Below are 27,677 nucleotides of genomic sequence, written 5' to 3' on the forward strand. Positions count from 1 at the left end.
GAGGGTGTCACCATTTCTCTTATTGCACCCAAGCACCGCTCCTTTCTGTGGCCAGCCCCGCCCTGGCTGCTTTTATTGACAGGGCCAGGCAGTGGAAAAGCAGCAAGAGAAGAACTGGCCACAGAAACAAGTGGAGGTTGGGTGCAACAAGAGCAATGGCAACGCTCTTATTGCACCAAAGTTCCAATTTGCAGAAAAGTGGAATTTGGAGCAGAGCCTCGGATCAACAAAAGAAAAACGGTATTTTAATCGGCTGAACCACAGCTGTGTGTCTGTGCAAACAGCTTGATAAGGAGGTCGCTGGTGACAGATTCCCTTTAACATATTTAGGACTAGTGGCCAGTGTGAAAATTGCAAGAATATATACAGGTTTGTGTCTTTTTTTTTTTTAATATAGTGACATCGAAAAATAAAAACTCACAAGAATTTTAACAATACAATATATTTAACATAAAAATTTAATTGAAACAATAGGTCATTTTCTGATGACACATTCCCTTTAATTGCATAATGGACTACTTTGTAGTTCACTTTTGCAACTCTCCCCCCTCCTCTTTGCTGCCCTCTCCTATAAGCAAAACCATCACACAGCACAAGCCGATCCCGTTGCAGGAACTGTCACATCATACCATTTATTCTGCCGGCGTGTGCAAGAAGCCAACTGTTTAAATAAAAGGCAGAGAAAGCGAATTCTATAATGTATACGTTTATTGTCTTACAAAATTCATCGTCTAGAAATATGGGATATACACGGGGGTGAGGAGGAAAAGAGAGATCCCGGGGGGGATGGGCGGGTGATTTAGGCAGCCGTTATGTATTAAAAAAAAATATATAATAATAATTGGACAGACATTTTATGCGCACATAGAGATAACCTGTATTAACCCTCTTTGGTCCAGAAGGGGGCGACAACACCCCTTCTTAACCTGGAGAGTATGAAGCTTTTAATACAAAAAATAAAATAAAATAAAACATGATATGTCCAGCACGTGTTCCGAGTAATACTGACTTCGACTTCCTAGTGATATAATGTACAGTAACGTAATAACCTCATTCAATCTGCTGGGAGGAGTGGATATGTCTTTTGATGTTCTCCACTGACTAAGTGTCTAAGGCACCTTTTAAGTCATTAGATATTTTTTTATCCTTTTTTTTAGGTTTTTAAAAATCGCAAAGTGGGGTCTGAACAAAGTGCTAATCGCGAATTGAAATGCAATTTGGATATAATTAATCCAAACTGCCAACGTCACAATGTTGGCAGAAAGCGGAGTAACTGGTGCCAGGCGAAAAAAATAAAACCTCCCCCATACAGTCTGTGCCCGACCCAGATTCCTACAGTTAACAAGAAATGATAAAGTCTGGCAGATTCACAGTTTAGTCATAAAACTTCTGTTCTGCAGTCCACCACAGACTGGAAGAGAGCGGGACCAGATACAACATGCAAAATGGGGTAGGAATCACACATTTTCCCTTCACCCCCGTTGTTGCCCACATGGGATAAAGGACATGTAGTGTAGGCTTTGTTTATCCACATGATGCTAGAAAGAAAAAGAAAAAAGAAAAAGAAAAAAAAAAAAAAGTCTTAAAACAGACGCCTTTAAAGAAAAGAGTCGGAATAAGTAAATCTCTTGCCTGCCTTCTGTGTATGGGGGGGTGAAGGAAGGTGGTCTTCACCTCGTTCCTGCAGATATCAAGAAATTCTGCAGGAAAGTGGTTCAAAACGGATTTGTGTTTTAGAGTTAGAAAGACCAAAGCTGTCTGGAGAGAAGTACGATACAAGCTCCTCCAGACAGGCTGACCCCTTGGTGCTCCTATGAGCACCTTAATGTCCCTTCATTCTTGCTCCCTAGGCGGCCCTGGCTCGGGCAGAGGAATGCTGGGGAAGGAAATCACTCGGCTGGGGAAGAAGCAGACGTCTCGTTGATCTCATTGGTTTTACTCTCCGTCTCTTCATCTGAGAGATCGAGGGATGCGCCCTCTATCTGGAGCTGACGGCGACCGGAACGGCTGGAAGATGTTGAGAAGGACATAGGACCACCCCTCCTGCAAGATGTAACACATTAATTGAGAGAGGCTCTTCTGGTGAAGGTTACACATGAGAACACTTCTGTATTTCGTCAACTTTTCTAATCTCAATTGTCCACTTTAGGCAACCAGAGTTCTAGGTCTTCCTGAGTGAAGTCTAAGGTCGTAAACATGATGGTCGTTGGTCCCATGTCTGGATTTGATCTCACCCAAAGATTTTGCTGTCCACAAACTAAGCGTCAACAGGAGTCTGGCGGTCCCTTACCTCCATTCACTTATAGAAATTTTCTCACCTCAGCCTGTTCTTAAGAGTGGACACTTCACGGACCAGACCCTCATTGGCTTCCGATGCATCATCCAGCTCCCGCTGCAACTTGCGCCTTGAGGCGTTTGCACGAGTCGCTTCCTCTTCTGCTTCCTCCAGTTGCCTTTTCAGTTGCTTCATGCGGACGTTGGCTTTTTCCATCTGCAGAAGAATTAACCAGGGATTTAGTGCACCAATGAGCACCACAATGGTGATGCACGCATCGGTCAACATATGGACACATACCTGCTCTTTGTACTGGTCCGCATGTCGCCTTTCATCTTCCACTTGCATGAAGACTTCTTTTAGTTTCTTCTCGGTTCTGCGCACAAGCTTGTTGGATGCGGCTCGCTCTCTGTAGGTAGTGAGGTAAAAGTTCATCGAGGGTCATAGACAAGTCTTACATTCACAGGTGAGAGATTATGTTGACCACTTTGATGGGCGTAGCACGACATCACTCATCTCAAGATACTTACTTGGCCTCCTGTTCCAGCTGCTCCTCAAGCTGTGCGATCTTTGATTCTAGGGTGGCAATAGTGGCTTTAAACTTGGACTTCACGGTCCCTTCCAGTTCCTGAAGTTTGGCTTTCAGCTCCTTGTTTTGTCGCTCCAGTTGCTGCCGTGCGTTTTCACTCTTCTGGGCTGAACTGCGCTCCCCGGCCAGCTCAGCATTGAGAGTGTCCACCTAGTCATGGAAGAACGCGTTAAAGCTATCTTCTAAACTTATGCTTGTGCCTAAAGATCATAAAGAATGTACTCCCACCTGGAGAGTGGTTTTGCGGAATCTGTCATTTAGAAGCTCCATGTTGCTCTGCTCCTCTTCCAACTCTTCCTCAAGTTGAGAAATCCTGGCTTCCAAACGTCTTTTTTCATCCAAGAGAGCAGACCTGTCAATGATAAGAAAGTCAAATCTATGCCCAACAGAGACTTAGATGTGATCAAAATGAACCTTCCATTTGGGAAGGAAAACACTGACAGATGAAGACTGAAACTTAGAGCAAAACTCACTTTCCTGAGGTGCTGTTTGAGATCTCATCAGCCAGCTCATCCCTTTCCTGCTCTGCATGACGTCTGGATCGCTCAGAAGCTGCAAGTTCCTGTAGATATTGGTAGGAATATGGTTAACGCAACATATGGAACAGTATCGGGATCTAAAAACGAGTCATCTGCAATATGTAATGTGGAACTAGCATTACTACAAGAAATCATGCTTTGACGAGTTACCTCTTGAAGTTGGAGAATTTCTGCCTCTAGATTCTTCAGCTTCTTCTCATTTTCCTTTGATTGAGCAAATATGTCATCTCGAGAAGCTCTTGCCTCTTCTAGTTCCCGTTGGTAATCCTTCATTTGTGCCTGAGAAGACACAGTTGCTAATTAGACTAAAAGTACGTCATCCAGTCCTCTGTTACATACTTATGATCAGGAGACATTACCTGGAGCTTACGGAGCTGTTTGATGGCATCTTCCCGGCCCTTATTTGCCGCCTCTATTTGTGACTCTAGATCCTTCAAATCCATTTCCAGCTTCTTCTTGGCGGCAACAGCCAGTGCTCGCTGCTTACGTTCATCTTCCAACTCTGCTTCCATTTCTCTTACCTTGAAGAGGTAGAAACACAAGTTCAACATGAAAAACTGTATAGACCATCAGTATCTAAACCAACCTGTTACGCGCAGCATCTTCCATCACTCACCTGCTTCACTAGCATGCGTTTCTTCTCTTCATTTTGCTCATCGCGTGCCTGTAGGTCACGTTCAAATTGTGCTTTCATGGCCTGCATGTTGACCTCCAATCTAAGCTTAGCATCTTCTGTGCCCTGAAGTTCATCCTCTAACTCTTCAAGCTGAGTCCTCATTTCTTCCACCTGCTGCTCGAGAGTACGCTTAGACTTCTCCAACTCATGGACCTGCCAAAAGCAGAAGGGACATGTTAGCCACAAGTCTCACTGCAGCCGTCAGAATACAAATATATTAAATGTGGCTGCAGCTGCACTCACGTTCTTCCCGACGTCATCCTTTGAGCTCATGAGATCCTCCATCTCTGCTCTAAGTTGCTTATTCAGCCTCTCAAATTCATCTCGAGCCTCAAGCGCTTCTTCAAGGGTCCTAGCCAAAGAGAGGGCCTTGGTCTCCTTCTCCCGAGCATCAGCTTCCGCTCGGTCACGTTCTTCGGCACATCGGGCAGAGATGTTTTTCTCTTCAGCAAGGAGCTGGAAACCGAGACAAAGGGAGGAAAATAAGCTCACTTAATCTGGCCTGTATACAATTCTTCCTTCCAAGGAGAAGAACATATACAGTAGCTCCAAGGTTGTGATCGCAGGCCTACCTGGTCAAACTTCTTCTGTTTCTTCTCCAGGTTTGACACAATTTGCCTCTGGTGGTCCAGGTCCACAATCAGATCATCCAACTCTTGCTGAAGTCTGTTCTTGGTTTTCTCCAACTTTTCGTAGGCCAGACATTTTTCCTCCAGGCGCTGACCCATCAACTCCATGTCTTTCAACAGTTTCTTCTTGACCTCTTCCAGTCCCTCTATTGTTCCCACATCATCCTCCACCCTTTTCTTGGCATCTGTAAGCTAAGCACGTTGAGGACAGCTCATCAATAGATCAGGAATGTAAAAAACATGAAATCAGTGCAGACATCCTACAAAGACCTATGTGACCGCCACCTAAGGACTACCTGTGCCTGAAGGGTGAGGATCTGCTTCTCGAAGGCTTTCCTGGCCTCCTCCTCTTCCTCCTGCTGCTCTTGCAGATTGTTCTTCTCTTCTTCCAGCTGTCGAATACGGCTGCTGAGGTTTAGCTTCTGTCGAGTCTCCTCCTGGAGCAGCTCCTATCAGGCAAGTAACAGATACAGTTGATTGATTTTCTGCATAGGTCAGATTGCACCATTAAACTATGGTTCTAAGAAATGCTCAGAAGCTTGGCAGAGCTTTCTTTTATTCCTCCAGGTGCTACTACATCAGGTCTGGGAAAATCTTAGCCATGTCTAGGAGACAGCCATAAAATGTTGTAGGGCTGGAGTCCACACAACCCACTTGAGCAATTGTTGCGTGAGACTTTCCTTACAAGTCATGGTTCTGCCCCCGAGTAGTCAGAATAACTGCTAATAAATTTCTATAACACTCATTGTATGACACCATTGATAACGGACATATTCTTACCTGAGTGTCCTGCAGCTGTGACTCCAGACCAGCAACATCCTTCACCAGCTTAATACCCTTCTTCTCAGCTTCCTCAAGGAGACTTGAGACATTATCCAACTCATTCTAAACAGAAGACACAACAAAAATGAGTATTACTACCCTCATCATCAAAGGGGCAGCATGCTAGTGATATTCTTGTACATATGAGGCAGTATTATAGTAGTTATATTCTTGTACATAGGAGGCAGTATTATAGTAGTTATATTCTTGTACATAGGAGCAGTATTATAATAGTTATATTCTTGTACATAGGAGCAGTATTATAGTAGGGATATTCTTGTACATAGGAGCAGTATTATAGTAGGGATATTCTTGTACATAGGAGCAGTATTATAGTAGTTATATTCTTGTACATAGGAGCAGTATTATAGTAGTTATAGTCTTGTACATAGGAGGCAGTATTATAGTAGTTATATTCTTGTACATAGGAGGCAGTATTATAGTAATTATATTCTTGTACATAGGATGCAGTATTATAGTAGTTATATTCTTGTACATAGGAGCAGTATTATAGTAGTTATATCCTTGTACATAGGAGGCAGTATTATAGTAGTTATATTCTTGTACATAGGAGCAGTATTATAGTAGTTATATTCTTGTACATAGGAGCAGTATTATAGTAGATATATTCTTGTACATAGGAGCAGTATTATAGTAGTTATATTCTTGTACATAGGAGCAGCATTATAGTAGTTATATTCTTGTACATAGGAGCAGCACTATAGTAGTTATATTCTTGTACATAGTGGGCAGTATTATAGTAGTTATATTCTTGTACATAGGAGCAGTATTATAGTAGTTATATTCTTGTACATAGGAGCAGTATTATAGTAGTTATATTCTTGTACATAGGAGCAGTATTATAGTAGTTATATTCTTGTACATAGGAGCAGTATTATAGTAGTTATATTCTTGTACATAGGAGGCAGTATTATAGTAGTTATATTCTTGTACATAGGAGGCAGTATTATAGTAGTTATATTCTTAACCATATTTCTTTTTATTGAAAGAAAAATCAAGGCCAAGGCCCACATATGACATTGCAAAGATGACATTAGAGTACAAAATAGTTATCAAGCCTGCATATCACGTGTGAGCATTACAAGTTATAATTCTCATTAATCAAAGACTGGTATTCAAGAGAAAGGAAAAGGAAAGGGGGGGGGGGGGAAGGACAGTCAGGAGGGATCGGGGGGGGGGGGGGGGGGGGAGGGAAACAAGGGAATGAAAAATATCTGCTTTTTTATGTAAAATTCCTATAAGCTTTCCATGGGGACCACAATTTTAAGAAGCGAAAGCGTGAGTTATTTTCCCAATGCGCAAGCTCCTCAAAACGATATATCTGGTCTACCTTATCAGACCACATTGAAAGAGTTGGTGGGGAATCATTCTTCCACAAAAAGGGAACAAGTAATTTAGCCGCTGTAAGCAGCATCGTTGGAAGGTCATGTTTGGTGGGAGTGAAAGAACTATTGGGGCACCACAATAAGACGAGCTTAGCATCCAAAGATATCTTAGGATTACATATCTGGTTGACTAATGTCTCGATTGATTTCCAAAATGGTTGGATCTTCCGGCAGAGCCACCAAATATGTGACAGAGAGCCAGTATCCGTGCCGCATCTCCAACACGCTTCAGGGACTTCTGGGTTTAGTTTATGCAAGAACTCAGGTGTCTTGTACCACCTACTAAGAAGCTTAAAGGAATTCTCCTGAATCCTCACACAACGAGTGAAGCCGTGTGAATGAGCCAGAATAAACGCCTTCTCCGGCTCCGTAAGGGACAGGGAAAGTTCCAGTTCCCAGGAGACCACATAATGTAGCTCTGGGGGTAAGGAGGAAAGTATTTCTTTATACATCTGAGATAATGGTTTAAGGGGAGGTTTGGCAGCTAAAACCCTCTTTTCCAGCCAGGAGGGGGAACTATAGCCTGTAAAGGGTCCAATACACTTTCTAGTATCCCTTTGGAAATTTGCTAGATGGAAAAAAGGTGCAGCTTTAACCTCCGGGAGACCTAATACTGAATCCCAGTTCAAACTACCATCCGGAAGAAGGACATCTCGCAGAGGGAGGTCAGCGAGCTTAGACCAAATCCCGGAGGGATTTTGGACCATTCCACCAACATACCTTTCCAAACCGGAGATGAGTAGTAGTGATTAGCTGAAATAGGTCTAATGCCCCACAGAGTAAGTAGTTCTTGGTTAGTAAAAAGTGCATTTTCAAGACGGGCGCAAAGGGAGTCAGATTGGCGAGACATAGTAGCTACACATCTACAGAGCTGTACAGCAGTATAATAAAGCTTCACATCTGGCATCCCAAAGCCTCCGAACCTCCTGTCTCTTGTGAGAACAGAATAAGCAATACGGGGTGATTTGCCATTCCAGAGGAAGCGTGTGAATACCCTACGGATTTCAGTGAAGTACGAGTTCGGTAACCAAATAGGGAGGGATTGCAGCAGGTACAGGAATTTGGGAAGAATAAAGGTCTTAATGTAATTCTTTCTCCCAACTCAGGAGACAAATGGAAGTTTCAGATTTTGTAGATGTGTACGAACAGTTTTCAGGAGCGGTATATAGTTAAGGGAGGCCAAATCTTGAACATTAGCCGAAATATGAGTCCCCAAATACGTAATGTCTCTGGAGGCCCAAGTGAATGGAGCAGCACGCTTAAGAGCATTAATTACAGCTTGTGGGCAGGAGATATTGAGAGCCATGGATTTCCCGTAGTTAATTTTAAAATTGGATATAAACCTAAAGTCTTCAAATATGTTCAGCAGTTTGGGCAAGGCCTCTCTAGGGTTGGAGGTCATGACTAAAAGATCATCCGCGAATGCTGCAGCAACATGTGTGTCAGAACCCACCTGAAGGCCTTTAATATCCGGGTCTTCTCTAATTTTACACAAGAGTGTCTCCATCACTAAAATGAATAGTGCAGGAGAAAGGGGGCACCCTTGTCTCGTCCCATTAGTGATGCAAAATGGTGGTGACAACGTGCCGTTAACTTTGACCCTGGCAGAGGGGGACGAATATAAAGTATGAATAGCTGTAATGAATTGGTCCGGGAGGCCAAACCTCGACAGGGTCCGCGACATAAAATGCCAGCTGACCCTGTCGAAGGCCTTTTCCGCATCAGTACTAAGCAAGGGCTTAGATGATTTTTTGGCCCAATTTACAAGATGTAGAAGCCGTACAGTATTTTCCGACCCCTGTCTGCCATGGACAAAGCCCACTTGTTCTTCATGCACAATGTCAGGTAGAACATCCTGAAGCCTAGTGGCCAAGATCTTCGCCCACCACTTTACATCATTATTAAGCAAAGAGATCGGCCTATAGTTACTGCAGCATGTCGGATCCTTATTCTCCTTATGTAGGACAGTAATGTGTGCCAATAAGGAGTGTGGAGCAAGAGAGCCTCCAGTGAGAAGGTAATTGCACAAATTTCTGAAGCGGGGAATTAAAACGTCCTTAAAGGACTTGTAATACGTGATAGAGAAACCATCCGGTCCCGGACTTTTGCCTGAGGGGATGGACATGAGCACCTTATGAATCTCAGAGTCAGTTATGGGTCTAGTCAGCTGAGATGCCTTGATTGAGGATATTAAAGGAAGATCCAAAGTCTGCAAAAACTTGTCTGTGGCCTCTGAAAGATCACCAGCCGTAGCCCCCTTAGGGGAAGGCAAGTTGTATAAAGCTTCATAAAAAGGTGCAAAAAGCCTTGGCAATATCTGGAGTAGATTTATGCATTTTACCTTTGGGGTCTTTAAAAGAGGAAACAAAGGAGTCAGAGAACTGCTTCTTGGCAATCGCCGACATCAGTCTGTTTCCTCTATCCCCATGCGCATAGGCTTTAAATCGTGAGCGTAGAACCAGTTTAGCAGAAGTGACATTTAAAAGGTTTTTTAAGCGTACTCTAGCTTCAGTAAGCTCCGCAAGGGTGCGCTTGGCCGGTGACTCCTTGTGAGAGGATTCAAGGCGAGCAATCTCTGCTAGTAAAACATCTAAGGCCTGCGTCCTCTGCTTCTTCACATGTGCCCCTAATGCGATAAGTTCTCCCCTTATTACTACCTTATGGGATTCCCATAATATGGAGGGGGAAGGAGGGTAGTCTGGTGTGTCGTTAACCTCAAAAAATTCGGAAATCGAGGCCCTGATTTTGCAAACGTGGGTGGGATCCAAAATCAAGGTGTCGTTTAGACGCCATAGGCGTTCTTTTCTCTGTGGTCCGGACAGGGAGAAGTTAATAATAACAGGGGCATGGTCGGATAGCGTGATACTACCAATCCGGGCCCCAGAGACATTACGTATGTGCGAGTCAGACAGGAACAAATAATCTAATCTGTGAAAGAACATCTTAGCATGCGAATAAAATGTATAATCTCGGCCATTGGGATTCAAAGTACGCCAAACATCGAGGACCTTCAATTTTCTCAGGGAAGTTTTAAGCCTTTTCAAAAGCCTATAAGAAACAGACGGTCTACCCTCTGAGGTGTCCACTGACGGCTCTAGGGCCACATTGAAGTCGCCCCCTAAAACTAACAATCCATCAGAGAAAGATGACAGTAAAACAAGGGTCTGAACGAGCCATGGTACTTGGCCTCTGTTAGGTGCATATAGATTGGCAAATGTAACTGGTGAATCACCCAGTACCCCTTTTACAAAAATGTACCTACCCTCAGGATCAGCAGAAATAGCGGTGTGCTTAAAAGGGAGATTTTTGTGCACAGCAACACTGACCCCTCTACTGGTTGAGTCATGTGTACTATGAAACCACTGGACAAATTTCTTAGGAGGGAGTTTGGGAAATTTACCCGATCTAAAATGAGTCTCCTGTAGGAAGGCCACTGAGACTTTATCCCTCAGGAGAAGAGAGATGATTTGGGACCTTTTGCATGGCTCGTTCAGCCCATGTGCATTTAGCGAGGCGACTACAATTAAAGACATATCAGTATATGTTCAAGGGAGAAGTGGCATGATGTACCCATGAGAGTGCTAAAAAGCATATAGTATATATGAGCAGAGTGGGGAAAATAAGGAAAAAAGGGGGGAGGGAAGCATAAAAAATAAAGTAAAGAAAGTAACAATCAACATGTTAAACTGGCAATAACCCAGTTCAGACATAGTATTCATCTGAAAATTGGGTGCTTCACCTATCACCATCCAAGACAGGGTTGGGCTGGTGAGGGGGCAAGTAAAGCACCTTATGGTCTATAACAAAAAAAAGACCAACAACAAAAAATACGACCAGCTCCAGTATCCGACCGGTCAATACCCTTCAGGTGGGGAACCAAGTTCTCAGTTCTGTTGTGACGCCATATTTCAAATAGTGAGCATGTAAAGATCAGACAGGCCCAAAACAAACAGGAAAAGAAGCCAGGTCTGCCTTTAGCAAATCTATAAACTGAAGGCTGAAAAAACAGATATCTCTAACCTATAGAAGGTAGCGGCATCAGTAGGTTACAAACTTAGCTGAAAATAACATAAGTCCCATAAATCAGGTGGGAGCCCTCTCCATCTTGCCTTTTCCCGGGCGTTCCGGTCTACCCGATGAGGCCTTTTGCCAGGCCGAGACCCGCGGTGGAACAGGTAGAGGACCATCTTGATCGGCCGGCAACCATGAGGGGATATCCACAGGGGGGACATCCAGTGAGTTCCAAACCGAAGCGAGATCCGCAGGAGATCGTATGGTAAGCAATTTACCGTTTCTGGAGACAGCGAGCCCGAATGGGTATAGCCACCGAAATGGCGTGGATGTTTTCCTCAGAACATCTAGGAGGGGCTTCAGCAATCGCCGCTTCGCCAAGGTGGATGGCGCCAGATCTTGGTACATCTGAAATGGTGTGCCTTCGTATTCAAGTACCTCCATCTCTCTCTGTTTCTTAAGGAGGGCCGCAGTGTCCACGTAACTTAACAGGCCGCAGATGACGTCGCGTGGAGGTTCCTGTGGCTTAGGCCTGGGACGCAGCGCCCTGTGTATCCGTTCCACCACAATTCCTGCCGCTCTGTCAGGATCCAGCAACATGGAGAAAATTTTGCACGCCACTGTCGCTAAGGCCTCAGCCGCAATCGATTCAGGTAGGCCGCGGATACGGATGTTGCGCCTGCGACTACGGTTTTCTTGATCTTCAAGCTTTAAAAAAGCCTCATTCAGTAAGGTCTTGTGAGTCGCCAGCACCTCCGATGCTTTTCCTTCATACGCCATAATTGATTCTTGTGCTGTTTCTAATGCAACCACTCTCTGACCCAGATGTCTCAGGTCATCTTTTATATCAGATAGATCTTGTTTAATAGGCGAGAGAGCAGACTCCAGGACACGTCGGAGAGTCTTCTCTGAAATAGGGGGATCTCTGGGTCTCCTGTCTGAAACATCAGAGCCGCTGCATGCATCGGAGAGGTCTCCTATATCGGAGTCATGAGCAGCAGATTCCGCCATATTAGGGCCTTTCTGTGCCACCAGCCTCAGCGTTTTCCGGAGATATTTCTCCATCTCTGGCTGCTTGGTATGTCGCAGAGTCGTCTCTGTACTTCCTCTAACCTTGTCTTTACCAGGTTTCCCCATAATAAGGCGAATTTATAGGCTTAATTAGGGTAAATGAGCCGGTCTGCTGGAGGAGCTCAAGCTCGTGCGGCCATTCAGCAGCGTGGCTCGGCTCCGCCCCTATAGTAGTTATATTCTTGTACATAGGAGCAGTATTATAGTAGTTATATTCTTGTACATAGGAGCAGTATTATAGTAGTTATATTCCTGTACATAGGAGGCAGTATTATAGTAGTTATATTCTTGTACACAGGAGCAGTATTATAGTAGTTATATTCTTGTACATAGGAGCAGTATTATAGTAGTTATATTCTTGTACATAGAAACAGTATTATAGTAGTTATATTCTTGTACATAGGAGTAGTATTATAGTAGTTATATTCTTGTACATAGGAGCAGTATTATAGTAGTTATATTCTTGTACATAGGAGCAGTATTATAGTAGTTAAATTCTTGTACATAGGAGGCAGTATTATAGTAGTTATATTCTTGTACATAGGAGCAGTATTATAGTAGTTATATTCTTGTACATAGGAGGCAGTATTATAGTAGTTATATTCTTGTACATAGGAGCAGTATTATAGTAGTTATATTCTTGTACATAGAAGCAGTATTATAGTAGTTATATTCTTGTACATAGAAGCAGTATTATAGTAGTTATATTCTTGTACAAAGGAGCAGTATTATAGTAGTTATATTCTTGTACATAGGAGCAGTATTATAGTAGTTATATTCTTGTACAAAGGAGCAGTATTATAGTAGTTATATTCTTGTACATAGGAGCAGTATTATAGTAGTAGCTCAACCAAAGTACATTATCCAGCAAGGGGCAAAAATAAGCAGAGGGTTAGTCTGAGGGCGAATCTGTGCTCCGTCCTGTGGCATGATGAGAGAGACACTGAGTAAAATTGTGGATTCTGTGATGTTATGTGTATGAGTAGGGAGCACACAAGTACTAATTGACATGCTATATATAGGAGCCAGTACCTGTAGCTTACTGCTCTTTTCCCCAAGTTCAGCCCGCAGCCTGTCCCCTTCTGACACTTTGGTATGGAACTCTTGCACCTGTGCCTCCAGCTTCTTCCTCTTGTATTCGGACTCTGATTTCTGCTGCTGCAGGACCTTCACCTCCCCGGCCATCTCCTTGTTATCAGATTCCAGGGTCTGCTTGTTCTTTTCTAGATTCACCTTAAACTGTGGTACAAGAAATGTAGAGATGAGTACAACATGGTACAATCCTGACAATGCCTGGCCTGCACTCCTGCTTGTGCTCTCCTTTTACCCTCTTGGCTTGTTCTAATTGCTCAGATAGCTCCTCCAAGGCTGTGGCCTGCCGCTGCCTCATCTCCTGAATTTGGGCTTCGTGGTTCTTAGTCTCCTCTTCAATGCTTTTCTTCAGTTCGGCCACTTCCTGCTCACGCTTGGTCCTACAAATGAATCACATTAGTTACGGAAATGGCAGGGCAACTGGCCACTCAGCTGTTTCTGCAACTCTGCCCCCTGGATCTCTGCTGGCTGTCAGTGAATGGGAACATTCTTGTCTAGGGTTTATCCACACATTACAGTTTGACCTTAATTTCAGAAAAATTACACAGGAGGAAAAAAAATATATTAAAAAAAATAAAATAAAACACAACAAAACTGTAATTTTGTGAATAAACCCTTCCATCCACAGGCTAAAGTCTCACCCTGATCATATCCAAATGACAAAGTAGAAGGGCTCGTTACAGTGTATCAGATCATGAGCCGTAACACTGATAACAGGCGAATCCTGCGTTCACAATGATGGTACCTGAGCTCCTGCTGGGCGGCCGTTGTGTCCAGAGTGTCCTCCAGCTCGGTTTTCAGGGCCTCCAGCTCCTCGCTTAGGTCTCGCTTCTGTTTCTCCGCTTTGTTACGAGAAGCCTTCTCGGACTCCAGGTCTTCCTGTAACTCAGCGATCTGCGCCTGCAACTCCCGCACCAACTTTAGAGCATTATTCTTCTGAACCACTTCATCATCTCCTCTGTGTGCACAATGAATGGAAGAGAGACAATCCTAATCAGCACCCCAGCGTGACAGCAGAGCGTCTTCCTGGCTGTCCACCATAAGGCAGTCTGACAATGACCACTGGTGTGCTATATGTCATCGCTTATATCACCTTGCTAACGCAGCCTGCAGCTCCTCCTCCTTCTTGGCTAGCTGTAGCTTCAGTTCTTCAATCTGTGCCTGGAGCTCAGCTATTTGGTCCTGTAGGTCGGTGGTCTCTCCGTCAAGCTTCCGCTTGGCCTTCTCCAACTCCTGACGCGTCTTTTCCTCCTTTTTTAACCTCTCTAAAATGGAAGAGAGGCAAACAGGACAGTAAATATACACTGAGGGGCATACCAGTGATGGAAGAGTCTAGGAATCTGACCACATCATACCTTCTAGATCAGAGATCATCATCTCCTGCTTGTTCTTCAGTTTGGCCAGGTTCTTGGCCTTCTCCTCTTCCTCCGCTAGCTGAGCTGTGCATTCTGAAATCCTCTCTTCCGTTAACTTTTTCTCCTGAATAAATACAAATGCAAATACTGTTGACCAACTTTACACATTCTTACTTTTTCTTATCTTGTTCTCATCTTGTTTGTATTACACTCCATGCACATAAAATGCTGCAGTCAGATTCCTGCTGGCTATCACCATCATAGCCCAGTATTTGAGTCCTTGAATGCAGTCTTGCATGTTACACTGTGGAAGGTAGTGTCTTCTTGTGAAAATGCAGATTTGGATGTGGCAGGAGTATAATATGAAGTAACTTGAAAGGGGTTATCAGAGATGCGGCTGCTATCTTGTGTGGCAGCCACTTCCCAGATCATGTGCCGTACATTCAGGACATGATCTCAGCCTAGGATTACAACCTGCAGCGCAGGCGCAACTCTGAATCTCTCACTAGCACTTTAGCGAAAGATTCAGACTCACGGAAGCCCTGCAGGTTGTAATCCCAGGCTTGAATCACATGGCAGATGTACCGCACGTGACCCTAGAAGTGGCGGCTGCACAGAATCGTGGCTCCATCTCAGATATCCCCTTTAAGACCAATGTACTATGAAACAAGGTCTGAAAAGTAGCTAAACACCAGACATATACAGTTAAAGGGTCCATGCAATAACCACACTGTGTGTTGTCCACCCCCTTCCCCCCCTCCACCTTAATAAACTTTGAGTTCTGGTCCTCCAGCAGCAGAATATCCTCTTCCATCTTCTTTATCTTGGCCTCTGCCGTCACTTTCTCCAGCTGTAGCTTCTGTCGAGCTGCTTCCTCCTCATCCAACTGTTCCTCCAGGTCCTAGAAGAGAAAATGGGGTAAACCCCAGGGTTACACTGGATACTAGATGTGGGAGAAATGTAACTGGCAGGGAATATATCCGACACTTAAAGGGGTAGTCCCATCTTGGACACTGGGGGCATATCGCTAGAATATGGTCCTAATGTCTGATAGGTGCGGGTCCTACCTCTGGGACCCACACCTCTACTTAGAATGGAGCCCGCAAAATGCCAGAGGGCACACCGCGCGTGCCCCCCATTAATTTCTATGGAACTGACGAAAATGGCCAAGCGCTGGCTTGGCTATTTTCATAAGCCCTATAAAAGTGAATGGAGCAGTGGTCGCGCTTCCCAATCATTTCAATGGGACTTCTGAAAATATCACTCCCACAGAAATTAATGGAGGGTTGTTGCGCATGCACGATGCGCTCTCTGTCACTTTGCGGGCTCTATTCTAAGTATAGGTGCGGGTCCCAAAGAATCCTAGTGATATGCCCCCTACAGTGGCGATCAAGATTAGAGAACAACACACAATTTCTGAAATGCCAAGGTCAGAGTGCAGTCCTATGTGAATATATCCTAACATGAGTAAAATAGCAGTATTTTAATATTATTTCATAAATTGTATTTATTCTAAAGCACTAAATAAAAATGTAAACGAGATAATTGAAAAAGAACACTTTCAGATACCTGCAAGTTATTGGTGTTAATCTGGCAACTGGTGCTAATTTCCTTAATGATCGGACAAACCCTATATAACTGGCAGCCTAACTTTGCAGTTTTCACTGACTTTGCGAAAATGGTGTGAAGTTCCAAAGTGACTGAAACCCTCCAGCAGCAGGTTGTCCAGATGAAGGCCAAAGGGGTGACCCTATTAGCCATTGCAAGAGAAGTTGGTCGTTCCAAGCCTGTGATTTCTAGAATATTGCATCTTTACAACATCCCAAACTCATTCAAGTCCCCCAAGAAGGCTGGTCGCCCTCGAAAGACAAATACAAGAGAGGGCAGGATAATGCGGAGAATCTCCATGGGTCATCGTTTCAACACTGCGGCTGGAACCAGTTCAGCTCTGAACAGGGTGAGGATCTGTCTCATCATACAGGGTCTCGACGTTTAAGAGCATTTGGACTGAAAGCCCACCCTGCAGTGACCAAACCTCCCATTAGCAGAAAGAATCAAAAGGCTGGACTCGCCTTTGCTGAGGAGCATGTTGTGTGGACAGAGGAGAAGTGCTCCAGAGTTCATTTTAGTGATGAAAGCAAGTTTCATTTATTTGGGTCTGATGGGAAACATTATGTTCGTCCACAAACTGGGGAAAGACTGAACCCAAAGTGTGTAAAGAAGTCAGTGAAAGGTGGAGGAGGAAGTGTCATGGTTTGGGGGATGTTTTCTGCAGCAGGAGTTGGACCTCTCATACATCTACATGGCAGAGTGAATGCAAGTGTGGATCAGAACCTTCTTCAACAACACATGGTTCCTTCCTTGCGTTCATCACTCAATCAGCCAGCAATCTTCATGCAGGACGATGCCCCCTGTCACACAGCAAAACGGGGAAAGCAGCTCCTTGAAACTGAAAAGATTAAATCAATGAAATGGCCGCCCAGAGTCCTGATCTAAAGCCAATAGAAAACCTCTGGAAAATCCTTGGTGACAAAGTTATGGTCAAGAAACCCACAACAGTCACAGAACTGATGAAGAGACTGGACCAAAATCCCACCAGAGCAGTGCAAGAGATGTCCTGTGGCCGCAGATGTGCTGAAGTCATTCAAAGCAAGGGCCTGTACACGTCTACTGCTTGGTGGCTGGAGTAACCTTCAGAAAATGTAGCTAGAATCTTTCTCTGTGCTACAGTCATTGCTGTTCTCCAATTATGACGTTTTTTGAAAAATAAAGGTTTTATGTTGATATACTTTGGTTATTTTGGAAAACACTGTTCTAATGGCATGGTGTACCCCTTACAAAAAATCCTTCAAATAACGATCAATGTAGATTACATGATTTCTGAAAAAATCAAGTGTTCATAAGTTGTTCTCCAATTTTGATCACCACTGTATGTCCAAGTTGGGACTACCCCTTTAAGGTCCTTTGTGACTGTCCATTTACCTGGATGTGAGTTTGCATCTTTTTCTTCTCATTCTGCAGGACCTGGTTCCTCTCCTCCTCTTCCTCCATACGGATTTCTAGATCTCTCAAGATCTCTTCCAGTTCCTGTTTCTTTACAGCGAGACGGGCCCTCATCTCCTCAGCCTCTGCAAACAGCTCTGTCTCGGCTTGGAGCTGCTCCGCCAGGATGTTCTTCTCCTCTGCCAGCTGAAGGAGGTGATCATAGGTTAGTGGGTAACACTGACTACCAGTGGCTTCAGATGACCAATACAAATCTTTACTTACTTGCTGGTGCTTCCTCTCCATCTCCACAATTTCTCCCTCCGCTTTAGATTGCTTCTCCTTCACCTTCAACAGTTCTTCGTCTTTGGCCAAAAGCTCTTCTTCTTGTCTGGTAACTTGCAGGAGTGGTTTTACCTATAAAACCAACACAGTATGTTCCAGGCATAGAGGGTCCTCGCGACAGCGTCTGAGAGGTCAAATGACCCTGAAAACCTATAAAATGCAAGACTCACCTTGGTGAACAATCTCCACCACTGCCAGTGCCGCAGTTTCAGGTAGGCTGCGCAGTTTCTCTGTAGTACCTTCAGGGCGCTCAGCTGCTGCTGCTTCTTGGCGAAGGCCCTAAGCGATTAAGATGCCACATGTTATATAAGAACAACAAGAGGAAACTTGGGCAACATGACACCTTCAAGTGGCAATAACTCACAGAAGCACTTCTACCCCTTTATGTTATATATATTTTTTCCTTCAAAATGTTGAGGCACCCTTTAAGGCCATGTTGTTGCTGCATCACCTTATTGCCCAAGGGTCATAGGGCGGGTTTAGAAGCTCTGGATTTGTAATTGCTAAAAATTCACAGTGATAGAAAAATATAAAAATGGAAGATAAAGCATGCTCATATTTTCAGATCCACAGCATCTCAATTAGGGCTCATGCACATGAACGACCATGTGCCGGCTGGACCTGTGCTCCAGTCCACAATGCACTGGCACCGACCGTATGGCCGGACCTATTCACATTTGCATGCGGGGGCACGGACAGAAACCCCATGGAAGCATCACAGAGTTCCGTGCCTCTGTTCCTCACTGGACCTTCTGGATTGTGGACCCTTTCAAGTGAACAGGTCCACATCCGTGATGCAGTGCAAAAACGCCTAGGGCCCTATGAGCCCTTACTCCCTTCAGTGTCAGACCTGCAGTAAATCCACAGCACAATGCACATGTAACGCATGAAAATGTTGCTGCAGAATCTCTGCAGATTGGCAGTGAGATCCGTGTGGAAGAATTTTTTTCTTCTTGCATTACAATGGACAAATGGCACAATGGAAGCTAAGCCCCAGTGGTCGATACTGGCACTGCAGGTTCCAGGATCCACAACACTCACACTGCTAAGTCCGCCAGATATTTACTCACTTTCTGGCGATGTAACCTCTGCACACCGCTTGGAAGTAGATAATGATATCAGTTATCTTGAGGTCCCTCTCCTCCTCCAGGTGCGCCAGCACACCCGCACGGAAGAAGATCTTACTCTGGCCGATCCGGAAAAGGTTTGGATCCAGCTCAAGAGCCCGGATCTGTTGGAAATGGTAATGGTCAGAAGCACCACAGACAGCACGATGATACAGTCATCATATAAGAAGCCTCTTTCTTACCATCCGCTCACAAGCTTGCTTCCCGTCCATGAATCCTTTAGGTATGGCGTTGGGGGTAAGAATTTCATATCTAGAGAAGAAGCACAAAAAAATAAAATAAACGCATTCAACTTCAGTTTTAAAGACTGTGGTTGAAAAATAAGGTGCAGTCTCTTTTTAAATTAAATGGGTCCTGCCAAGCTCTCACGTTATCCCCTCCCTATCTACAGGAAAGGGGATAAGCATTTGACTGGTGCCCCATATGGAGTGGTAGGTCATGCATGTCTGCTACCGCTCGATCAGCAATCTCCGGCAGTCTCGTATGGAGCAGCAGCGGAGACATGCGTGACCTGTCGCTCCATATATATCGGTGCATGGGACCTCCGATCAGATTGCATATCCCCTTTCCTGTGGATGGGGATAAGTTGATATATTGGCACAACCCCTTTAACAGCTGTTTATCTGTTACCTTTGTCTGAACTCCTGGAAGACTATTCGGTTGGGGAATCCCTGGCGGCAGATACGGATACCTTCCAGGACACCATTACACCTTAGCTGGTCTAGTACCAGGTGAGGGTCCAGCTTACCGGCCTGGGTGAGACACAAACAGGAGGTCACTACAAGGAATGCAACATTTAAAAGAAACACTTCAGGCATGACTGATCTGCGTTGTTATATCTAGAGCACCACCCATTAGGCCCTGCACTATGCATAGCACATAATATACACACAATATAATATGCACAGTGTCAGTTTCACCCATAGTGTCTGGGAATAAACAAACATGGCTGTTTATTTCGAGAAAGTGCACCACACCGGTCCATTGGTTGTAAATGGAATTGCAATCATGCAAGTGAGCTGTGAAACCACACACAACCAAAGGACAGCTGTGCTTGTGTTAGAATTTTTTATTCCTGCACAACCCCTTGAAGGTATAAAAGTGATATTTTTTGTGTTGATCCTTGTACTGACCACAAGGTGGCATCATTCCAGTATAATATCCTATAAAGAGATTATCAAGAACTATATATACAGGACAAGGTGACATCTAACGTTGGGGGGGGGGTTGCAGAATTGATCAGTCACGTCTGCTCTGACTCCTCGCTGATGGCATATCCTAGGCACATGCTTCTGACGAAAGTCAGAAAACTCAACAAATCTCTGCAATCACAAACAACCACAGCTCTGCTGCCTCTAAAACCGCATGCTATAGCCCCTGGTATGTAGGCTGTAGAGCCATGTGATCGCCCTGTGCACACTTACCCGCTTCTCGTGGTTGGGGATTATACAGCGCACAAAGTTGGGGTTGGTATTACGGAGCGTCGCCATGAGTTTGGTCAGTGACTCCTTGTACAGCTGCCCCACGGTCCTGAACATGCCCTTCTTGGTTTTGTATGCAGAACCAAAGGCCGTCTCTGTCATTCCAGCCACCTGGTCCAGGCCAACAATACGATCCACTGTGGAAAGAAGGAGGGATGACCTAAAGGGGAGCCCAACACTGCATAATGCGAAGATGCCTTCTTGCTGTCAGTGAATGGAAATATTTACTTTCAGAGGCTGAAAACCTGTCCTGATCAAGAGCTGCAGCACAAGAATGTTTCCATTCACTGACAGGGATAGAAATTTAGCAAAATATTTAGGAAGTATATAAGCTGCTGACAGTAAGATAAAAGCAGCAAGAGGACCATCAGCGGGATGTCCTATGCGGAGGCTCCCAACATGCCGACTACTCTACAAAGCAGACTACGTCTACACATTCACCTCCACATAAGTGGTCATAAAAGGAGGCTCTCTGGACAGTCTGTATGTCTAGGAGAGGCGCCGTACAAAAGAAGATATAAGAACTGGTTAGAGTCCACTGAGGAATCGGAGAAGATAATATCCACTAATGGGCGACATACCGTCCTTCCAGAGCTCCGCCACAAACTTGTCTGTGGACTGGTGAAGCAGGGTGGCCACGTTGTCATTCAGGGGATCCATGTTCTTCATGAGCCATTCGTCAGCTTTGTAATCCACCTGAGGTGTGAGATTGAGGAACAGAAGGTGGATCAACTTTCTCATGTCTTACACTCCAGTCACATCTAAAGCTGCATTGAATATTCCATCTGCAGGCAGAGTGCCCACTTGTTGAGTGGAGTTTCCATAATGTATTCTCTATGTTTTAATGCATCCGGTGGCAACACTACATCTCCCACAGATGTGAGGAGACGACTTAAGATCAGAATATGCAATTACTTGGTATTAAAAGGTAATTGTCCAAGATTACAAAAACATGGCTTCCTTCTTGTACAAATAGCCCCACACTTGTCCATGGGATGTGTTTGGAACTGCAGCTCTGCTCCTCTGAAATCAATAAGGCTTACTTGCAATACCATACTCAACCTGTGGACAGGTGTGGTGCTGTTTTTGAAAGGCGGCAGCCAATCCTTTAAGTTTAAACCATAGATTGATGCTATATGCAGACACATTAGCACTGATGTCTGGTCCTGAGAAGGTCCAAATCAGATCTAATCACCACAGTGCAGTAAAGCGACCTACCCTGCCAGCATAATGGATGATGCAGAAGTCAGCCTTGTCCTTCAGTTGCCGCGGCTTCTGGAATTTGGAGTGGGTGCCCTGTTCCTGGACCAGCTTGTCCACAAAAGTCTTGTCTGTGGCTTTGGGGAACCAGCACTCTTCATCCAGCAGAGCCAGGACTCCAGGAGGGTTAGCCTGCAGAGGACGACAAACACGAACATCAGTCAGAAGCCACAGGTGGAGGGGCGTACCTGTATGTAGATGACTACTACTGAGAGAGGGGTTCAAATAGGAGGCAAAACCAATGCCAGACTATTGGAATTTTACTGTGGTGACTGCAGGGCTGCTTGTCAGGGGAAAATCCACTTTGCAATGATATCACCATGTATAATTGATGGGGTTATAAATGACGGGGGCTCCATCACTGATAAACGAATCTCAGCTGGCTCAGACATTTAGATAATGGGAAGAACTAGGCCATGTACAGCGCTGACATACAATACTATACTGTCGGTACAATTATTCCACATGTTGTCACCAAATGGCGCCAGAGAGATTCAGTCTGAACCGGGAATAGAACTTTGCTGCCTTGAGGCTCTTTCCAGGCTGCATCTGCAGTGTCCGCCTGAGATCTCCTTCAGGGGGATAACCTGACGGAAACTTTGGACACATACATTTAATGGATGCCACTGAGCGGCATCTGTCACCCAAATATGCCCATGTTAAAAAAAATATATAATAATAATAATATATTTTTTAAATAAAATTATAAATAAATAAATATATATATCTAGATCTATAGCTTGAAGTATATATTTTTTCTTACTGGATATTAGTGTTGCGTGAACTTTGTGTTTTCAAGTTCGGCGTACAAGGTTCAGGTTATCAAAAAATTCCGTTATGGATTCCGCTACCACAGACCATAACTTATGGTCCGTGGTAGCGGAATCCACAATGGAATTCTTAGAGAACCCAAACCTTGTACGCCGAACTTGAAACACAAAGTTCGCTTAACACTACTGGATATCTATACTCGGGACAGGACAGTCTGCTGCAGCATGCAGAAAGGAAACCAGAAATCCTGGTGGATACAGCTGAACAGAGGATAAAGACACTCTATGGCCTCTGTCATCATGTATGTCCAATTTTATGTATGAGATCTCCAGTTGCACATGGTGATGTACACACTGTAGATGAAAAGCAGCGTGAACTGACTAAGAGCTATCCTACGGTTCACCATCAACATCTATGGTAGAGAATACCTTGTGATGAGCTAATAGAGAACCAGGGAGAACAGCACTGGCAGAGACATCATGATCCAGGCGAAGTAGCTGGACACGTTCTCCCCAAATGCGATTACGCTTCTCTAATCACTATCAATGGCAGGTAACCAGACAGCGGTGGCTGCAAGACTTACCGGCCTCTCGATGAGGTCAATGCAGGGCTGTAAGTCCAGGCCGAAGTCGATGAAGTTCCACTCGATGCCCTCGCGCTGGTACTCCTCCTGCTCCAGGATGAACATGGTGTGGTTGAAGAGCTGCTGCAGCTTCTCGTTTGTGTAGTTAATGCAGAGCTGTTCAAATGAGTTCAGCTGCAAAAGAGAAAGATGGTGAAATGGTGAGTGGACTGCAGCCATTCTGCGGGGGCTGTTACCAAGAATCTGTCAGCACAGCGCTGACGGACACTCCCCTATGGGCTTAGGGCGGCCACACACATTCAATATCGGTCGGCAGCTCTCTCCCCCGACTCCCCCATACACATACATGGCCAAACATGTATGTGTATTCAATGGGGAGAGGGGATAAAACTGCTGCTTATCTCCTGGGAGAACAAAAGGATAGGGCGCTAATATTTATTTCGCCCAAACATCATCATCTGTCGGGGGAGAGGCGGGAGCTCCTCATGTACGCTAGACTGAGGTTAGAGTAATGTGTATGGGGGCCTGTAGCTGCGCCATGGTGCACTGCATTCTGGGGGATTTTGCATTTATCAACTGCCAACTCCCTATATTGCAGAATAATACATGACAAGTTATGATGTACATAGTCAGCAGGAGGGAAAAAAATAAAAAGGATGTAACTAAGGGCTCATGCACATAAACTTATTTTTTTCCGTTTCTGTGCCTTTTCTTGCGCCGCGTATGCGGATCAATTCACTTCAATGGGTCCGCATAAAAAACAGAATTGACTCCTTTTGCATTCTGTGTCCGCATAGCCGTTTCAAAAAGAAAAAAGAAAAGAAAAGAAGAACATGTCCTATTATTGTCCACATTACGGTTATGGATAGGACTGTTCTATTAGGGGCAGGATGTCCCGTTCCACAAAATGAGGCACGCACACGGGCCGGTACCCATGTTTTGCAGATCTGTAATTTGTGATCAACACATGTGGTGTGCATGAGCCCTAATGTATATGTAAAAAATAATCTGACATATATGTAGATTAGATAACAACCTATGCTTCAATAGTGAAGGGCATCGGCACCTGAATGAATATTTTGTACGTTTTTATATAGGTTTGAAATGGAATATTTTCAATAAAAGATCAAATGTTGTTTCCGTAGCTTCTCTTTCTACTGGGTGAAATATCCGGGTCATATTGGAGCATCATATAAGACTCATGCTCCATAATCACACACATTAGATTATAAATTATACAACACATCAGCCGCCTATCTATGAATGACATTATAACCACCGCTATCTTGAGATGGCTGAATTGATTTCCTGACGCAGACACCAAATTAACTCTTGAAATCAAGGTTTAAAGGGGTTATCCAACACTAAACTTTTTTAACAGACCCCTTCAGGGTAGCTGGACTTGCAGTGGGGTTCTTACATACCTGGTCCCTCCGTGATGCCTGTTACTCCATATCCGCCTCCAAAGATCCCAGGTCTCTGGTAATCTATATTCTGTTGATGGGTGTCACATGACTACTGCAGCCAATCACTGGCCAGTTCAGTGACATATCACCCATGCAGCATGTGATCCAGTGACGTACCGCATGGGTGACGCCCGTCAGCAGCATGTTGATTACCAGAGAACCGGGATCCGTGGAGCGATTCTGCCGGAATCCAGCGGCAGGGACCAGGTAAGAATGAACCTTACTGCGGGACCAGCCACTCTGAAGGGGTCTGTTAATGTTTACTGATGTATAGCCCCTTTTAAGAAGTGTCTTTTGGAATCAGATGAGTAAAAATACAGAGGCACTTCATATCCTGGTCTTAGACCAAACTATTCTGCAGTAATATGCACCACATTTATCAAGAGGGGGGACTGCATCAAATAATAAGGGAACCCCCCTCACCCCAATGTATAAAACAAACCTCAAAGATCTCAAAGCCAGCAATATCCAGGATGCCGATAAAAGAGGCTCCTTGGCGCTTGGTGCGGTCCAACGCTTTGTTGATCCGATGGACCAGCCAGCGGAAGAGTCGCTCGTAGGTCGCTTTGGCCAAAGCTTCTATGGCAAAGTCCGCCTGCAAAAGGAAAAAAAGAAAGTCAGTTTTTGTCTAAGAGGTGATCTGCTTTAAAGTGTCCCTCCTGCACTACATTTAACTTTTAGGTCCAAAATTCTGCTGTAACCATTGATATATGGCCATGGACATAAATTATAAAATTCTGGCTGCCAGCAGACACCACTAGGGGGAGCTCAATACATAGGATTTTATACAACTGTCCCTAAAACCTGATCACAAATCCAAATGCAGAAAACTCCCCCTAGTGGTGACTGGAGGTAGACAGAATACTTCAGACCCCTGAACACTAATATGCTGGATGAAATATATAGTAAAAATTCTTCACAGCTTCACCTGCCCGTGACTGGGCCTCCGCTCACCTGCTCCTTTGTCTGTGCCTTCTGCACGTAGTCCCGGCCCACTTTGATACGTGGAGTGAGGATGGCCCGGGTAAACTCCATGACGTTCATGCCCAGAAGATGGCAGAGCTTCTGTGCAGCTGGGGAGAGAATACAGGATGAGGCCTTGCACCTGGTCTACGGCAAAAACACAGCTCACCTCCTTGAACCCCCGCAGTATGATGGCGGCCGACAAAGCGGGGAGAGGGGTCCAATGCTATCAGCTTCTGGAGATCAGCCCCCCGCACTCTGCTTGTACAGATCTGGTCCATGTCTCCTGAATAGTGCTCTGGGGAAGGCCATATCCGACCAGTGCATGGACCCAGAATCCATCAGACTTATAATGGGCTGTGAACTGGGTGAATTTAAGATGCTTTATTAAATGGCAGGCTTCCTGGGCTATCACTATGACTAAGGGACACACCTGCAGCCACAAACTGACCCCCAAAAGTGTTAATGGAGGGTCAGTTAAGCATCCTGTTACTTAGAAGTCAATACTATAAGGAAATGTGTCACCAGCTTATCTTGGCTCTGCAGATCAGAGGGGCACATCATCTACATGTAATACTGTATGGGCCCCCTTTATTCAGACCCTATTTCACTCTTTGTTCTTGCCAAAGCCCTGACTTCTTAACGAGAAATGCCCCCTGACGACAATCTCTGTGAAGCGGACTTTGAAGATGTTGGATTCTTCCAGCTTGGGTCTGAGTAAGATCTGTGACTTCCGAGTTTGCTATGTGCTTGGAAAGATGGGTCTCTGGGGAGAGACGTGCATAGTGCAGGCCTGAAGTCACCAATATTAAATGACTGCCTTTTCGGCACGTCAGAAATAAAGGATGTTTAAAGTGGACCCATCCAAGACTGGAATGAGTGCAAGACTGGAAGGACAGCGAAGAGATCAGCCAATGAAGCATCCACGTACTGCAGGCTGTCAGGCCATGCTGGGGGTTGTAGTTTTCCCGCAGCTAAAGAGCTGTAGGACGCTTGCAAATTTCTGGGGGGAGTGGAAGCTGTCAGTGGCAGGGTGACAGCTCTTAAAGGCGACTAGGTTATACACTCCACCATTCCTCAATCAGCCGCTGGACCACAGCTTATAATAAATTCCTGGGCCACAGGAAACAATAGGTTAGAGGGTCCAGCGAGCGAGTTTTTTTTTTTTCGGCTTGGCTCTCACACATCCCTTGGGGTTTGGAGCTTGGCTGCAGATTCTTGGCCTCTGCTCTGTTCTCCACAGTCCGGACCCAATAAAAACAAACACGAAGAACACTCTATGCAGATTCTGCCTCCACCGCACGTCTCCCCCCCCCCGACTTCTGGAGACTGATTAGACCGAATGATCGGCAGGGAGGAGCAACTGCACGCGGGCTGCCCCAACAGGATAAGCGCTAAGTATCGCACTGATAGGGTGAGGAAGGGGATAATACAATCTTTGTATATCTGTCCCAGAGGTATATAATCACACTGATACGCAGCGCAGACCTCCTGCGAGAACGGTCTTTGCACGTGTTCCCCATGACAACTTTTACCTGCACACTCTGCTTTATCAGGACCAAACTTTCTCTAGCACATACCAATGCGACTGGCTGCACTGAGGCCCTGTGTCTCTATGATGGCACTGACCAGGGAGTGTTATCATGTGCACAAAGGCACAGAAGCCCTTTTCACAAGAAATAGTGGTGAAGCTTGACTTGAAAGTTCTCCTTTAAGGGGTATGTTCAACTCTGGGGAGCTTTTCCAGAACAACCCCATGGTTGTACTCATGGTGGGAATCATACTTACCTGATCCCCATCGCAGCTCCTGGGTCTCCCTATGTCATTATCCAGTTTGGGTCACACGACGCTCGGGTGACACATCCCTGCTGCGGCCAGTCATTGGCTGTGGTGGCCATGTCAAACCGGATGTTGGCGCAAGGAGACTGAAGAGCTGCAGCAAAGTTGGGGGAGCGAAGGCCCCAAAACCCAGCGGCGGGGATCAGGCAATCAAGATTCCTACTGTGAGTCTGGCCAACGGGGGAGGGGGGCTTCGGGGTTGAACAACCCCTTTAAGGTTGACGCCTACAAATCACCAACCTGTGTTCTCCGGCATGGACGCCTGGTCTGTGTTCCTCTCCTTCTTGAAGACAATGTTTCCAAATTGAAGGACTGAAGAAACGACCTTGAGCATCGCTGTGGAAAGAGGGGAGATCGAAAATATGAGCGGGAGGCACAGCCAATATACCGCTACC

The 27,677-nt window shown here is 45.1% G+C and overlaps 1 protein-coding gene across 3 annotated transcripts in view; it reads right to left on the reverse strand.

Moving 5' to 3' along the window:
- Positions 1–690: 690 nt before the first annotated feature.
- The window catches only part of MYH10 (myosin heavy chain 10), an 89,298-nt gene continuing 62,311 nt past the window's right edge, over positions 691–27,677 (reverse strand). For 2 of the 3 annotated variants that reach the window (XM_040437491.1, XM_040437488.1), the window contains 32 exons: positions 27,523–27,618; positions 25,435–25,553; positions 24,923–25,075; positions 23,015–23,188; positions 21,619–21,792; positions 20,982–21,096; positions 20,344–20,537; positions 19,550–19,671; positions 19,102–19,171; positions 18,863–19,023; positions 17,963–18,071; positions 17,733–17,864; positions 17,448–17,654; positions 15,229–15,366; positions 14,466–14,589; positions 14,204–14,375; positions 13,856–14,068; positions 13,346–13,490; positions 13,051–13,257; positions 5,489–5,593; positions 5,005–5,157; positions 4,652–4,900; positions 4,323–4,535; positions 4,020–4,232; positions 3,763–3,924; positions 3,554–3,682; positions 3,338–3,426; positions 3,093–3,216; positions 2,806–3,014; positions 2,576–2,684; positions 2,319–2,491; positions 1,890–2,043 (listed from right to left, as the gene is read on the reverse strand). In XM_040437491.1, the coding sequence (XP_040293425.1) occupies positions 1,890–2,043; positions 2,319–2,491; positions 2,576–2,684; positions 2,806–3,014; positions 3,093–3,216; positions 3,338–3,426; positions 3,554–3,682; positions 3,763–3,924; positions 4,020–4,232; positions 4,323–4,535; positions 4,652–4,900; positions 5,005–5,157; positions 5,489–5,593; positions 13,051–13,257; positions 13,346–13,490; positions 13,856–14,068; positions 14,204–14,375; positions 14,466–14,589; positions 15,229–15,366; positions 17,448–17,654; positions 17,733–17,864; positions 17,963–18,071; positions 18,863–19,023; positions 19,102–19,171; positions 19,550–19,671; positions 20,344–20,537; positions 20,982–21,096; positions 21,619–21,792; positions 23,015–23,188; positions 24,923–25,075; positions 25,435–25,553; positions 27,523–27,618 (4,907 nt within the window). Of the gene's footprint in view, positions 2,044–2,318; positions 2,492–2,575; positions 2,685–2,805; positions 3,015–3,092; positions 3,217–3,337; positions 3,427–3,553; positions 3,683–3,762; positions 3,925–4,019; positions 4,233–4,322; positions 4,536–4,651; positions 4,901–5,004; positions 5,158–5,488; positions 5,594–13,050; positions 13,258–13,345; positions 13,491–13,855; positions 14,069–14,203; positions 14,376–14,465; positions 14,590–15,228; positions 15,367–17,447; positions 17,655–17,732; positions 17,865–17,962; positions 18,072–18,862; positions 19,024–19,101; positions 19,172–19,549; positions 19,672–20,343; positions 20,538–20,981; positions 21,097–21,618; positions 21,793–23,014; positions 23,189–24,922; positions 25,076–25,434; positions 25,554–27,522; positions 27,619–27,677 lie in introns of all 3 variants that reach the window. The other variant, XM_040437490.1, reaches the window with a different exon arrangement.

Source organism: Bufo bufo, chromosome 6 (genome assembly GCF_905171765.1).
Source record: "Bufo bufo chromosome 6, aBufBuf1.1, whole genome shotgun sequence".
NCBI classification, from domain to species: domain Eukaryota; kingdom Metazoa; phylum Chordata; class Amphibia; order Anura; family Bufonidae; genus Bufo; species Bufo bufo.